Source organism: Anguilla anguilla, chromosome 6, assembly GCF_013347855.1.
Source record: "Anguilla anguilla isolate fAngAng1 chromosome 6, fAngAng1.pri, whole genome shotgun sequence".
NCBI classification, from domain to species: domain Eukaryota; kingdom Metazoa; phylum Chordata; class Actinopteri; order Anguilliformes; family Anguillidae; genus Anguilla; species Anguilla anguilla.
This window is the reverse complement of record NC_049206.1, coordinates 56,066,014-56,081,786: the sequence shown is the minus strand read 5'-3', so window position 1 is coordinate 56,081,786 and position 15,773 is coordinate 56,066,014. Positions and strand designations below refer to the sequence as shown.

At 51.1% G+C, this 15,773-nt stretch overlaps 2 protein-coding genes across 3 annotated transcripts in view; one reads left to right on the top strand and one right to left on the bottom strand.

Annotated features, from left to right (window-relative positions):
• sesn1 (sestrin 1) overlaps positions 1 to 4,583 on the top strand; it is a 52,386-nt gene extending 47,803 nt beyond the window's left edge. For both annotated transcript variants that reach the window (XM_035421757.1, XM_035421758.1), the window contains 4 exons: positions 340 to 452; positions 587 to 777; positions 1,167 to 1,311; positions 1,547 to 4,583. In XM_035421757.1, coding sequence (XP_035277648.1) covers positions 340 to 452; positions 587 to 777; positions 1,167 to 1,311; positions 1,547 to 1,633 — 536 coding nt within the window. In that variant the 3' untranslated portion in view covers positions 1,634 to 4,583. The remainder of the gene's footprint in view (positions 1 to 339; positions 453 to 586; positions 778 to 1,166; positions 1,312 to 1,546) is intronic.
• Positions 4,584 to 4,670: 87 nt separating this feature from the next.
• The window catches only part of armc2 (armadillo repeat containing 2), a 29,534-nt gene continuing 18,431 nt past the window's right edge, over positions 4,671 to 15,773 (bottom strand). Inside the window, 9 exon segments of the mRNA XM_035421756.1 lie at positions 4,671 to 5,037; positions 5,530 to 5,684; positions 6,453 to 6,585; positions 7,185 to 7,298; positions 7,904 to 8,026; positions 10,344 to 10,416; positions 10,418 to 10,654; positions 13,595 to 13,694; positions 14,027 to 14,172. Coding sequence (XP_035277647.1) covers positions 4,883 to 5,037; positions 5,530 to 5,684; positions 6,453 to 6,585; positions 7,185 to 7,298; positions 7,904 to 8,026; positions 10,344 to 10,416; positions 10,418 to 10,654; positions 13,595 to 13,694; positions 14,027 to 14,172 — 1,236 coding nt within the window. The 3' untranslated portion in view covers positions 4,671 to 4,882.

Below are 15,773 nucleotides of genomic sequence, written 5' to 3'. Positions count from 1 at the left end.
CCACCGAAATGGGGGGGGATAAAATAGCACCTCGGTTATTTTTTTTTAGCCGAATACTTTGGATCCAGTGAGCATCAGTCATACGTAACGTTAGGCTAGGTAATGGTTACGCAAGAGCTTTTCTCTTCATGTAAACAGCGTTCTGATTTTCTGCTTTTCAGAACCAGGAAATGAATAGTAGATGAGTTTACGCTCACAAAAAAGAGCTTTAGGGTTACACAGCAAGACCTCATTCCAAGCGCCGTCTTAGTAGACGTTCAGCTCGTGTTCAGCACTGTCAACAGGTGGATAGGTAAGTCTGTGTGCTGACCTCCCCCCTCCTCTTCCTCACCCCTGCAGAGGATGAAGAGATGGTGCCCTCGAGAGACGTTTCCCGCCATTTTGAGGACCCCAGTTACGGCTACAAGGACTTCTCCAGACGAGGGGAGCACGTGCCCACCTTCAGAGTCCAGGTACGACCTCGGGGCGGGGACCGGGCGCTGGGCTTCAGATTCGCTGTTGTCACAAAGTGGGGTTATGGGGGGGGGGGTGAACCCCCCCCACAAAGTGCCATTCGGTCAGGTAACCTGTAGTCCGTTCTCCTCAGGACTACAGCTGGGAGGATCATGGGTACTCCTTGGTCAACCGCCTGTACCCAGACGTGGGGCAGCTACTGGATGAGAAGTTCCAGATGGCTTACAACCTGACGTACAACACCATGGCGACGCACAAAGACGTGGACACCTCCACTCTGCGGCGGGCCATCTGGAACTACATACACTGCATGTTTGGCATCAGGTCAGCAGCTGAGGGTACTGATGATTTGGGGCATAAGCGATAAGGGTGGTTTCAGCTACCTCGGCTGTAAACCAGCCTGTGTGAGAAGAGAGAAGACGCAGACAACCTGGACCTTTGTTTGCATGTTTGACTGTTTACCTGAATCTGAAGTCCGTGGTCATGCTAAAGCAAGAACTCTTCTTCTAGTATCTCTACTGCCTGACTTGGGAATAGTTTTTAGCAATAATGTCAGTGCATGTGCTGTAATGTCACTTTTACCTGACCCCTTTCTGCTACTTTGAGATGATGCAGTCAATATAAAAGCATGAGGAAGTTTAAATGGAAAAAATATCCATGATCTGTAGTGTCAGTGCCAAGACTAACAGGCCTGTTTCTCCTCTCTCCCTCAGATATGATGACTATGACTACGGGGAGATAAACCAGCTGCTGGATCGCAACTTTAAAGTGTATATCAAGACGGTGGTCTGCAGTCCGGAGAAGATCACCAAAAGAATGTATGAAAGCTTCTGGAGACAATTTCAGCACTCCGAAAAGGTAGGCGGCGTATGTCCTGTGCACAGGTTTTAAATGACAAATATTTCTGGTAATGGGACTATTCTTGTATTTGGAAAAAGAAAATGGCTCTCAGGCAAAGACTGAAATGCATGATCGTAACAGAAGTTGCTCTCTCTCCCCCCCCTCCCTTTCTCTCCCCCCTCCCTCTCTCTCCCTCTCTCTCCCCCCCCTCCCTTTCTCTCCCCCCTCCCTCTCTCTCTCTCTCTTTCTGCAGGTCCACGTAAATTTGCTTCTTATGGAAGCGCGGATGCAGGCTGAACTGCTGTATGCTCTGAGAGCCATAACTCGCTATATGACATGAAGTGCTTTTTTGTTTTTGTTTTTTGTCCTTTTGTTGTTATCCGTTTTTTTTCCATTATTTCTTTGTGTGTGCTCTCGTGGACATTTCAAAGAAGCCTGAATGTGACGTAAATACTTTCACGACGGACGGCGAAAGCAAAAAAAAAAAAACAAAAGACGAAAAAACAACAAAAAAAGTCATTTGAACCTACAGCTGGACAAACTGACTTGATGGGGCTGCTCCAATTGTGCCAAAACCCCCCCCCCCCCCTCCCCAGCATCAGGGGGAGGCGCCTCGGCCCGAAGTCCACCCGCGGCTCGTCGCCTGAAGTACGGGAAGCTGAAGGCTAGCGTACGCCGTTCCTGCGCAGCGGCGCTAGCGCGCGCGTGTGCGTGTGAACCCGCCGCGGCGTCCGCGCCAGCGCGCTAGGCTAGGCTAGGCTACGCTACGATGTTTAGTCTCTTTATTCGTATTAAAAACAGTGTGACGCAGTGGCAGCTGAGACTGAGAGGCGCTACCTGGCTGCGCGGCGCGGCGCGTGCCTGAAATAGCGCACGGCCGGTAACGAGACGGGAGGAGAGAGAGAGAGAGAGAGAGGGACTCTGGGACGGGATGCTGCCATGCCCCCCTCCTCCTCCCCCCCCCCCAAAAAAAGCACAGCTGCTCATGCTAAGCTAAGCTAACACAAGAGTGTAAAAACTGTCTGAGCCTACCCTGGTGGTTTACTCCTGAGAAACCACCCGCCCCCCTCCCCCTCTTGTTTTTTTTTTTTTGAGTCTACATTGTGATCCAGTTTATATTTGACCTTTGTAGCCTTTGGAATTTCAAACGCAAAACACTTTTTGCGGAGGAAGACTGCTCCTGCTGTAGAACGACAAACAACAAACTTTTTTTTTTTTTTTGTTTGTTCTGTTATATTTTGTTCTTTTTTGACACAAAGCTTTAGTCCTGTTAAACAGTCTTCCTGCGTAAGCGCTTCCCTCCTTCGTCCCTATCCTCACTTGTCTTCCATACGAGGGGGGGGGGGGAGTGTGGGATGGGGGGGGGCATCTAACATTTTCAGTTTTGCATTTGAATATAAATACCTCTGCGAGTGCTCGTGAGCACTGTTTTTCACCCTTCAGCACCCTGCCCACCCCCCCTCGAAGATGCAACGGGGGTGGCGGGAGCAAGGGGGGGGGGGGGGGGTTCGCTGTTCCTTATCTGCATAGCTGCAGACAGGGGATAACGTGCTAGTTATTACTGTTGAAATGTAACCAGTATATGCTGTTTGTTATTGTCTTGTTTACTTCACCCGGTAAATTACTGGATTCAGACGAAGGTTGAAATGGTTGGATGGAAAAATCCAAGAGGAGGAATGTGGGGAGATGGTACATTTTTATCAGAAGGCTTTGTGTGGAGCATTGAGGTTTTCACAGAGGATGGTGTCAGTTACTGGCGTTTTTATAAAGAATAATAAAGTGTTTTCATATTTGGTGCAGAGCTCAAAACTAATTTTCTTTGATCATATCAGGTTACATAATATATCCCCCCTCTTGTGTGCAATAACACTTCAATGAATACACAAGATCTACCAAACGTGGATTCACGCACAGACATCTTCAAGGCCAAAAAGTATTTTTTGAACAGTCATGCTTCCAGTCCCAGAGTCATACCCTTAACAGTTAAATTTTGTCATTGCCTTAATTGCATAACTGGGGGACACAGAAATAATTGGGAGCGTTCATGTGGGACTGCCCCATTGTCTTTGCCCCTTACATCGGGTGTCAGTTTGTCCATCCCGTTTCGAACACGCACACTCTATACCTTCAGACCACAATTACCAAACCGTTCTATGCCATAACATATCCATAATGTAATCATAGTCATTATTCGTTTTGATTGTAGTACTGTAATTTTAATATTGAAATATAAAATACAGAACTATTGGAGTTGAACGATTCGTGATGTCTGCGTTTAAAACAATTGTAAGGACTGCAACGCTTACAAAAGCAAATGGCCTATTGGAAATTAATTTTGATCAAGGATGTCATTGTACATGAGAAAATATTCTCAAGTGACACACCTTGCCGTTTTAAAGAATACAAGCGTATTTCCAAAATGTTAAAATACTCCACAATGACAATGGTGCAACACCTATTGCATGCATTACAATAGGTTTAACCTTCACTGATTTTTTTTCTTTTTTTACATCTATGGGCAATTTAAAAGTTGAATGTGTTTTTTGCTGGGAACATAAGCCAGTTGTGAATTTCTATATCCACATAGTATATCTTTAAGAACTCGTAAGAGATATCACATGACGTCTGAAGTGGCACTGTAATAAACTGGGCACTGGGTGACCCGTATGGGTGTAATAGGACCAGAAGTGTTTGTTTTTTTTTTGGGTCCTGAGTGGGTCTCAACATGTTCCTACTGCGGTCCTAGCCCAACAACATAGCACTCTGTAGTTTATTATCCTTACAGATCAGGGAAGAACGCAAATATCCGGGAATTGGATACCTCTGCAAAAGCTACATCTGTACACTTCCTTGGCGCTGTTTCGCATTCTTATTGGCTGTTTCCAAGAACACGGTGTTAAAAACATGCATTCTTATTGGCTGTTCAAAGAGAACTGGATTAAAACACGCGTTTCATTGGCTATTCCAAGGCAAATGGGGAAACGCTTGGCAAATTATCTGCTTTCTCATGATTGATTATTCCATGTAAAATTTTTAAAATATGTGAAGTGCATCATGAGTTTGTAATTGTGGCTTTGTGAATTATATGGAAAACGTATTGTCGGATTACTGTTAGTTACATTGTAATTGCGGCCTATTACTGTGTTACTGGAAAGCAAATGCATTTTAAGTAGGGGAAGGGTGCCATTTTGTGTCATTTGATGTGATTAACGGATTATGAGGCTGTCACGAGTTTGTGTTCTGGTGGCATCTCTTTGCCATATTTGTGTAATAAAGCTTTTAAAAAGTTACGATGTTTTTAAGCGTTATTATTCAATTCGCAATGTTCTGTCACCCACACAGAAATCATTTTAAGTTATCGCCAACAAAATAAAACATTTTGAAAAAAAATGTTTATTTGTAATTTTCCCATTTTCCATTTTTATTTATAAAGTGCAAACAGTCATTTTTTGTTTCTGCAGGATATGATCAAGGAGACTGGACCCAAACACATGCCTTGTGCCGGGCTCCATACAGGACGCTAAAGTGCATAATTACTGAAGGACATGGGGGGATGGCTGTGGAGGAGCGAGCTGTATGTATGAGGCTGCTAAGAGGGGGCACCGAGGGGCTCCAGCAGGTTCCCCTGGCTCTGGATTCTGTTCCTCAGCCTCTGCGCCACAGGGAAGAACTCCAACTCCCAGCATGCCTGGTGGACCTCTCTCACATCCTCACTCATGTTCAACTGATGCATCAACTCCTCATCTGTCGATAAGCGAGAAAGCATATACAAAACCATTCCTTAAAACAGAGGAATCTGCCAACTGAATCAAACACCAAAAAGCTACAGTTGAGCTCCTAATATATTTGGCTTGCCGTGTAAAGACCAACTGAATTACAACAAGCAACACTTGAATGGATTTTCTTTTCCATACACTTCCAGTAGAACACACATAACCAATAGTATTGCACAAGCAGATTTGAGGGATGCACAGTTTCCATTTACTGAAGGCCTTTTTCGCTTTTTTTTGACCTTCTAAGACATGAGATCACAAACATGTGATTAGAATGTTCTTAACTGAACGTTCTGTTGCTGATGTCACAATCACTACTGGTAACTGAAAGCGACGGAGTTCTAGAACACAGAGTAAGAATGTTGAAAAAAACATTCCAAAAAAAGTCCGTTCTTCCAAAGGCTGAACGAGCAGCTGTTGTGTCTCTTGAGTTTGTGTGGGCGGAGCCGCGGCTCCCCGTTACCTAGGTACAGGGTGAGGAGGCGGAGCAGGCCGCCGGCCTCCTGCTCGCTGAAGCAGAGCGCCGCTCCGTCCTCGCTGCTGTTCCACAGGGTCTGGCACAGCAGGCCGGCCAGCTGCCAGTCCTCAGGCCCCAGGTCCCGGAGGCAGTCCAGCAGCCTGCCGGGGGGGGGGGACAGCGCTCACAGGGGTGCTCCCCAAATACCCTGCACCCCCAGAGTACTGCTGCAGAGGAGGGGGCGCGCACACAGGCATGCACATATACACACCCATAAACACACACACTCACACTCACACACACCTGGTACTCTGGACCTGGGCAGGGTTGCTTTTAAGGGTCTGCCCGCTAAGTAACTGTCTTTCTCTCTTCGACTGTGAGCCAGAGGTGAAAGTGCCTGTCTAATTATGTGAATGTCTAACATGTGAATCGTATTCCTGCGACTTCGTTTCACAACATTTCCACGTATAACAAATTAAAGGTAACCTGAAATTTGACCTGTTTGGCTTTGAACCAGACGTTAACCACCTCAAACGAGTGGTTTAACCCTCGCCTCCCAGCCTCATTAAAACTGCCAGGCGGGTTTTTCTTTACCTCGAATTTTAAGATGGCGGTGCCTTTTTTGCGTCACATTTCCCCCCCAACTCAATTCAGCTCAGTTTTATTTGTTTAGTGCTTTTCTGCCAAACACTGTCACAGAGACGCTTTCCAGAAATGGCCCCCACCAACCCAGCAAGTGAGATTTAAAAAAAACTCCCCAGTGGGGAAAAAAAAAACACTCAAACGGTGGTCTGTTCTTATTCCCTCGTGCACTAATAAAAGCAGGCTTTAAATCTGTACCTCAGGGCTCATGGAAAAACGTGATGTGCGGTGTAGAGTGAATCAGGGCCTAATTCGGGCGGAGGGAACTTCCCCAAAGCGGGCCTTACTTCTGGACCAGCCCCTCCTCCCTCAGAGTGGCCCTCTTGTCCCGGTCCGCCGTGAGGTTCACCAGGACCCCGCACGCTGAGAAGCACACGTCCGGGCTCTTCGAGTCCAGAAGGGTCACCAAAAACTGGTGGACTGAGCCACGCACACATACACGCACGCACGCATACACACACACACACACACACACAGGCACAAACACACAAACACAAAAACATGAAAAACACACAGCAAAACAGAGACCTGGTACAGGACATGCTACGCTAGACTAAAACCAACACAAGGATGAATATTAAGAATAAACCAGAGGAGAAGCTCGTTATAGACGGCCATTTTCCTCGTCTGTGAGGGAGTACTGCGCTCACTCCTGGCCTTTTTTACTTATTAGTTTATTTGAAAGGGACAACGGACAGTTAGTAACTGCCCCAGAAGTATCTTGACAGCTAAATTTCATCTGTAGTCCCTTGGCAGGTAAACATCCATCTTAAGCGTTGCGTGAAAGGTGAAACACGAGGGCCTTGAGTTCGCGCGGCGGCTGTTCCCGTGGAAACGTGAGGGTGAAGTGACCGTTCCGGCGGTGTGGCGGAGTTCTGCGGCGGGACACATTCCACACGGGGGGACTGCGCTCCAACCCGCGAAAACCGCGTTCCAGCTCTGGCGAATAATCCACTGTCGGGCCGAGGGGGGTCGCGTGATGAAGCGTGGGGGGGGGGTGGCGGGGGACGAGGGGGTACCTTTGTTCTTCAGGATGAAGTCGCGCACCGCCCGGGAGCGCGAGAGGTTCCCGAACACGCGCGTGGCCTCCAGCATGCCGTCCCTGCTGCTGCCCAGCAGGAGCTGCAGCATCACTGCGGCGGGTTCGAAAAACACAACCAGTCACAAGTCTCAGTCACGCCCAATGAAGACATCCACATTTGCATTTATTTGCTTAGCACACGCCCCCTGTCCAGAGGTGCCCAATCATGTTCCACGGAGGACCGAGAGTATGCAGGTTTCCCCGACCAATCACTTCACCCGCTGATTAACCAGTGCACTACATTACCACCCGACACTGTACTGCACAATGGTCCCATTTGCTAAACTGATCAGCTGATCAGTCATCAATTTCCACAATTGTGCAAAACATATTAAGCTCTGTGACTATAGAACCACAACAGAATTATGATGAATCAGGAAATATGAAATACGTGCTATTTGTACAAGTGCACTCAAATTATCAAGCAATCTGATTGCCACTGGCCGTGAAAAATCTTCACACAAATTATCGAGCTACATGATTAACGTATTGGCCATGAGACGTCATGAATTATTGACGTGCTACTTATTGATTTTCTGTGTGATACTCCTGACTGCCATTTTAAAATAATGGTGTTCCAGAGACAAGAGAAGACCAAAGACGGAAAAAAAAGATTCCTCAGTCGACGTTTGATGAAGAGAGGTGGGCGGGGCTTACGGCGAGCGATGGCCAGCTCATTGGCTCTCACCGCGGAGCCCTCCTCGCGGTAGAACGACAGGTTGTTGACGGCGGCGGCCGCGTTCACCACCAGCTCCTCGCGGTCCTCCGCTGCCCGGAGCTCTGGAACGGGACACAGACCGCGCGTTAGCGTCGCCGGGGCGACGGGGTGTCTACTGTTGCTGGGGGGGGGGGGGGGGGGGGGCGCGGCGGTAACGAGACGCGCGGTAAGGGGTCTGCTGTCTGCGCGGTCTGAGGAACGGCGGCGTATTCACAAGGGGCCCGTACGCGCTGACACACTGGCATGTGACAACGTATAAACTTAACTGTAAACAGACAGTGGCATAACTCAGGTAAGACGTCCAGAGCTATCTAAACTGTGAGCACTGTAATTCCCCATTGAAAGTGTTATTTGGGGCAGAGCATTGCACCCGGTACGTGAGGAAATCGGGTGTCTCGTGGTGTCCTGTGCGCTGAGGCGCTGAAAGGACGATTGCGGGGGTTCAGTACTTTCGCTGACGTCACACACACACACACACACACAGACATGCACTGTAGCGCCTGGTTTCAGCGGTTAGCTTTACAGTAACCGCCTCCTGGAGCGGAGCGCGCCGCTGGAACAGAGTGTGCTGTACAGGATAGCCTAGCGCGCTGAGTGACGGGCGCTTTGTTCTCACGCAAGCGGCCATTCTGGCTCAAGCGCCTGGTGGCCCTCGCATAACAACTAACTCTCTTTTCTCACCAGTTTCTCCCCATAGTGTAGCAGCAGAACAAAGAACCCTCAGGACACTGTTTCTGCCGAGTTAACTTTGTAGGAACGAAACAGAAAACTCTGTAGGTTTATCAGCGTACAGATTTAAAAGGTTTAAAATGCAATGGAAACTACAGAAATGGCAAAAACCTCTGACTTCAGGGAGCAAAGCAGACTGTATTTAGATACAACGCTGTATTTCAATACAGTGATCTGATTGGATAGCATATGCCCTCTCACAGTCTAAGCTTGTTTGGAGTGAGTCTCAGATCGATTGGCAGTTCCTTGGTGACCAGCTTGTATGGCGTACGGTGTCAAGAGTCAAGCACGCATGAAGGCTATTGACAGAATACAACCATTTCTGATGAGCTGTTTGACTCTTTAGCCATTGTCTTCACTTACACAGAAGATTTATGAAAAGTTCCATGAATGTCGCTGAATCTTTCGGTAGCGCAGTCTGTGGCGTGCCCAAATGTGCGTGCCCGTAATGTACGGTCTCCCCCCAGCTTCTGTGCTACTGTAACTCCACACAGCTGCCCGTGCTCAGACACCTGCGAACCAAACGCTGAGCAATCACCTCCTCTCGTACAATCGCCCATATATCTCACATTACGGGAATTAGAATCTCTCGGTCCGCTCTCCCTATCTGTGATTCGCGGCGAACGCAAACGCACTGTAATCCGGCTGTCGTGCGATACGTGAGCGGGGCGCACGTTTGTTTGTTTTTTTTTTTTTTTGTTTTTTCGTTCTGACAGTGACGGGAAACTCTTTATGATGACTGGCGCTTTATCTGTGGATGCCTCTGACTCTCTGGTGAGGTTTCGCTGCCTCGCCGGTTTACTGGAGTCGGAGACGTTAAAGAGCAAAAACAGGATATCGCCGCGCGCCGAGGAGCCAGAACCCGGGCGTGGGCCCGGCGGCCCGTGCGCTGTACGTGGGAGTTCAGTTATAACACCGTGTTCAGAACTCGGGGGCAGTGACAGACGCGATGCTAGGCACGCAATCCGCACCTGTCGGTTATAAAAGAAAGAGAAGAAGAACTTTCTCAACTCTCTCTCTCTCTCTCTCTCTCTCGCTCTCGCTCGCCAAAACCGCAAGCTTTCTGATTTCCTGCATTTTGTTCAGCTCAGATCCGAGAGTCACTGCAAATGTGTTCTGATAAGACGCGTGGGAAGGCAACAGGGCCCAGCATGGCAAACAAATATGAAATACAGGCTTCAATTCTATGGTAAAAAACATACATGCACACATACATGCATACAAACATATATATATATATATATATACATACATACATACATACATACATATATTCACACACATGAAAAATAGACAGGCAGATAGATTTCATAGACCAATAGCTAGACATCGAGACAGAGAGACAGGCAGGCAGAGAAACAGATTAGAAAGACAGACAGACAGACAGACAGATAGATTAAATAGACAGACAGACAGGCAGGCAGGCAGACTGACTCAGCCGACAGGCAGACAGACAGATTAAATAGACAGACAGACAGACTGTAAAATGTTCATAAAAATCAACTGTAAAAGAGGACATGTTCCCCTGCCACAGCACATTTGGTCCCTGCAGGACGAGCTCCGTCGGGAGGTGACTGGACTGGACTGGACACTGGGACAGCACAGACAGACAGACAGACAGAGAGACAGACAGACGGACGAGGGGCCTACCGAGCACGCTCAGCAGGAGCTCCACGCACTGCGCGTCAGACGCCAGGGCCGCGCCCAGACGCCAGGGCCGCGCCCACGTCGGGGTGGATGGACAGATTGGCCAGGACCCTGATCAGCTTGACGAGGACGTCCTCCCCCTCCGGCTCCGCCTCCGCGGGACCCCCGGCGGGGGGCGTGTCCGCGCCCCGGTACGACAGGAAGAGCCCCAGCAGCGCGTCCCGGGCCCCCGGCTCCGCCCACAGGCGCTCGCGGGCATCGCCGTTCTTGGCGGTCAGGTTGCCCAGTGTGAAGACGAGGCGCACCACCAGGTCCTAAACACAGCCCACATCAAACAGAGAGGGGCCAGGGCAGGAGGCGGCGTCATTCACATGCTAGTGCCTTCACCCGACACACACTGTACCTGCACACCGCGTCACACACTGTACCTGCACACCGCGTCACACACTGCACCTGCACACTGCGTCACACACTGTACCTGCACACCGCGTCACACACTGTACCTGCACACCGCGTCACACACTGTACCTGCACACCGCGTCACACACTGTACCTGCACACCGCGTCACACACTGCACCTGCACACCGCGTCACACACTGCACCTGCACACCGCGTCACACACTGTACCTGCACACCGCGTCACACACTGTACCTGCACACCGCGTCACACACTGCACCTGCACACTGCGTCACACACTGCACCTGCACACCGCGTCACACACTGCACCTGCACACCGCGTCACACACTGCACCTGCACACCGCGTCACACACTGCACCTGCACACCGCGTCACACACTGCACCTGCACACCGCGTCTCGCTAATGCCTTTACCCGACACACACTGCACCTGCACACCGCGTCTCTCTAGTGCCTTTACCCGACACACACTGTACCTGCACACCGCGTCACACACTGCACCTGCACACCGCGTCTCGCTATGCCTTTACCCGACACACACTGTACCTGCACACCGCGCCTCGCTAATGCCTTTACCCGACACACACTGTACCTGCACACCGCGTCACACACTGTACCTGCACACCGCGCCTCGCTAATGCCTTTACCCGACACACACTGTACCTGCACACCGCGTCTCTCTAGTGCCTTTACCCGACACACACTGTACCTGCACACCGCGTCACACACTGCACCTGCACACCGCGTCACACACTGCACCTGCACACTGCGTCACACACTGTACCTGCACACCGCGTCACACACTGCACCTGCACGCCGCGTCACACACTGCACCTGCACACTGCGTCACACACTGTACCTGCACACTGCGTCTCGCTAATGCCTTTACCCGACACGCACTGTACCTGCACACTGCGTCTCGCTAGTGCCTTTCCCCGTCACACACTGTACCTGTACACTGCGTCTCTCCTTCTGTCTTTATCAGCAGGCTACATACGAAAATGTCCTATTCTTTTCTCACCTGTCAAGATGTACAAATGCTGATAAAAAGTAATGTCAGACACTGACAGACACACATGCACATAAACACACACACACACACGCAGACACACACATGCACACACACAAACACACACGCATGCACACTCACACACCCTCATTCACACATGCACACTCACACACACACACGCACATGCACACACACATGCACAGACACACACACACTCACACACACATGCACACAAACACTCACACACGCACACACACACATGCTCAGTATTATTATGATTATTTGATGCCTGATTCATAACAGCAAACAAAACAAGGGCAGCAAATGTATATAAAGAGCATGCAAAATGTGCATGCTCTTTATAGCTCGGCCTGTTTCGATCGCTTGCTAACCGTCCCGCAGCTACGTGTATCACACCACCGTCTCAGCAAACAAAGGGGAGGAAGAAAGACACCCAAATTCTGGTCAGACCAGCTTTTGTCAGAAATATCTATTACCCACGAACCTCATCCTGTCTGTGTTTACAGCTTTTAGATCCCTATCTGGGGGATCTCCGTGTGGCAGGTAACCAGGGCTGGGTCGCAGGTTAGCACGGGACCACCGCTGTTCTGTGGCCCGAAACCTCCCAGAACCAATCAGGCTGCTCACAGCCACCGTGCATGTGGGTCCTGTCTGCACCTTCAGACGGAAAATGCTTCACATTTGTCTCTCGTGTGACCTGGATTCACTTTTATTGCGCGTTATAAAATGCCTCCATAAAGCAATTATGATTAGCTTTATTGCTACTGCAGGGCAGGCATGGGCTCATGTGCACAAACATTTCAGGCAGTTCTAGCATGTTATATTCACACGATTTTTTACGTTTGTGTTATTTGGCATATTAAAATACTGACACATCCTACCTATCCCCCCTTATCTCATTTAATTTTGTCAGCTTCCCAATACTCAACATTCGTCACCTCACCCCCCCCCCTCACGCCGACCCCCCCAACTTCGCCTTGTTCCAGTCGGTGTGCACTGGGAACAGAACCCCGTGAATTCGGCTGAGAGCACAGAGCTCACGTACGGCTCGTACGGCCGCGTCCGAGAACGCGACGCGTCACGGCTGTTCCCCCCGGCGACGAGAACGCGCGGCGTCTGCGAACCGTCTGCGCGCTGGAAACGCGGCGGCTTCCTGTGTGAGCTCAGAGGAACACGCCCGCCCGCCCGCCCGCTCCGCTCCGCTTCAGCGCGCCTCCGCTCTGACATCACCTCAGACGCTCCTCAGACGCTCTTATCCAGAGCGGCTCACAGACGCGCGAGCGCACACAGGTTCAGGCACACGGCAGACGCTGTGTCAGGCCACCAGCGCCGCAGCCAATAGCAGCAGCCCACAACATCAACACGAGCCTAGCACATTCCTGCACCTTAACCAACGTGAGTTCATTACCCTTGGTAGCTGTTAAAGGGAGACAAAGAGCGACCTGCATTAACCCTTTAAGGTGTGAGATCGCAAACACGTGAGCGGAATGTTCGCAACTGAACATTCTAATGCTGATGTCACAACCACTGCTGGTAACTGAACACCCGTGGAGTTCCAGAACACTGACTTAAAATGTTGACTGAAAACATTCCAAAACACCTGATGGGTTTGAGGGCATAGTAGCAAATGTAGCACGTTACATGTAGGGCTTGTAAACTCATAATGAACGATCAGAGGTCAGAGTCAGGGGGGTAAACAGGTGTTTTCTCAGCCAGCAGCAGAAGAGCATTGAACTGTGTGCGGCAAGGGGGCGAGGGGGGGGGCACAGACACCTCAGGGGGGTGGGAGGGGTCAGAAGACCTACCTGCTTCTTCTGGTGTCTCCTCAGCAGCTCTAGAAACAGGCCGTAGCAGCCGGGGACGCTGGCCAGCGCGGAGCAGCACTCGCTGTAGGAGGACAGCTTGCTGGGGACAGAGGCGGAGGCTGCTTTTAGAAGCGCAGTATAAATAGCAGCACTTCTCAGGGCCTCAGAGCGCCAGCTCACGCCGAGCGCGTCCAGAGGGCTGCAGTCGCCAAAACGCCCATTCGCTTTTAATGGGCCCGCGCGTCAGGCCCGTTTCAAACCGCGGTCACGTACACGCCAGCCGCATGACGACGGCGTGGGCTCTATTTTAAGAGCCGGGTCTGGGTGCCATCTGACCTCATACGGTGCGGTGTGACTCCCCCGCCCCCCCCCGGCCGAGATAACCCCGTCCCCGCCCCCCGCCCCCGTCCCCGCCCCCGACCAGGCCACTACCTGAATATCCTGGCGGCGTTGGTGCAGACGTCCTTGTCGCCGTGGTGATGCTGCAGGACGCTGCAGAGCTCGGCGAACCCCCCGCAGGACAGGAACGCCGGGCGGGTCTCGGGAAGGTCCACCAGGTTCCTCAGGGCCGCCGTCAGCTGGGGGGAGAGAGGGCGCGGCGTGAGCGGAGAGTGCGTTTCGTCTTCGCAGAACCGCGCCCATCTGCTCCCTCCCAGTGGGCTCACCGTTAAACAGGGAGGGTTCAGTAGAACACCTGCCGGATTATGACTGGGATTTGTGGGGTGACTATGCTGCCAGTAGAAGCCAAATATATCATCTCAGTCACAGGGTGGAATAAAACTTGCCACAATAATATATGGACCACCCAACCACCCACCCAACTCAAAAAAATTCTGGACCCCTCCCCCTTAGACGATAAGCTAAGCTAAGCTAAGCTAAGCTAACAAAATAGCCGGGAAGCCGTTAGAATGTTGAGGCATCCGGGTTTAATTCTCAACGACGCCGCTTCGCCTGACTGGACGTAAAATCATCAGCGAAACAGAACCCCGCCGCTAACTCAACGTGATCTCAGATATTTCCGCTACGCGCAGCGAGAACCCCACCTCAGCACTTCAGACTGCGACGCAATCGTCAGGGTCGCTGATTCTGCTCACTTCCTCCATCGCGTTCGATGGACACGTACTCACTTCCACCATCAGGGCCAAATTTGACATTCATTACATCAGACCCAGAACAAGTGTTTTTAAAAGTGCAACCCCCTGCCAAGTCCCTTTTTTTTTTACAGAGCACTTTACACAGGGCCACCAGACACAGTCACAGTAATCCATCAAAGACCGACGTTCATCTGCAGCGATGTCTGCTTTCAGCACGCCTCCTGTTCTCACTCATCTTCCTGGCTTCAGCTCGCGGCCGCTGTCTGCTGTCGCTCAGCTGCGCGCAGACACGACGCAGGCGATGTCCGAACAGCGCACCGACGCAGCGGCGCGTTAGAGGGTGCGTACAGGAGCCGGGCTGCGTTCGGGGTCAGCCAGGGGAACGGCCCTCGCTCCCCTGCAGAGAGAGCGCCGAGCGGAGGGGTGTTCATCTCGGGACAAAGGCCCCGCTGTCCCGGCGCTCACAAAGACACTCTCAAGGATGAGTACGTCCCGTTCCCCCGCGCCGAAAACACAGCGGCCAGGGGAACAACGGGGCCAAGATCCCGCAAACAAACACGCCTCCCGTTACACAGAGTATCCTCCCTGTACGGCACCGGCACCGCTCTCACTCTCTCTCTCTCTCACTCTCTCTCTCTCTCTGTCTCTCTCCCTCTCTCTCGCTCTCTCTCTCTCTCCCTCTCTCTCTCTCCCTCTCTCTCGCTCTCTCTCTCTCCCTCTCTCTCTCTCTCCCTCTCTCTCTCTCTCTCTCTCTCTCTCTTTCTCCCTCTCTCTTCTTTCCTCTTTCTCAGAATCTGTTGTTCCCTCTCTCTCCCAACCCCTCCCCCCCCATATCTCCCTCTGTCCCTCAGTCTCTCTCTCTCTCTCTCTCTCTCTCTCTGTCCTCCAGTCTGTGTCCTTACTCAGAGTACAGGCCCAGCTCTGTAGCCTGTGCCTCTCCAAACAGATGTTTCTGGGGCCGATGGCGGCACAACAAGGGCGATCAGCGCGAATGTGAAACCCTGAAACACTACTGAACCCTGAAAACCAGTGGCTCGGTACGACCACAACACTGCATTACATTACATTGTGTTCATTTAGTGACA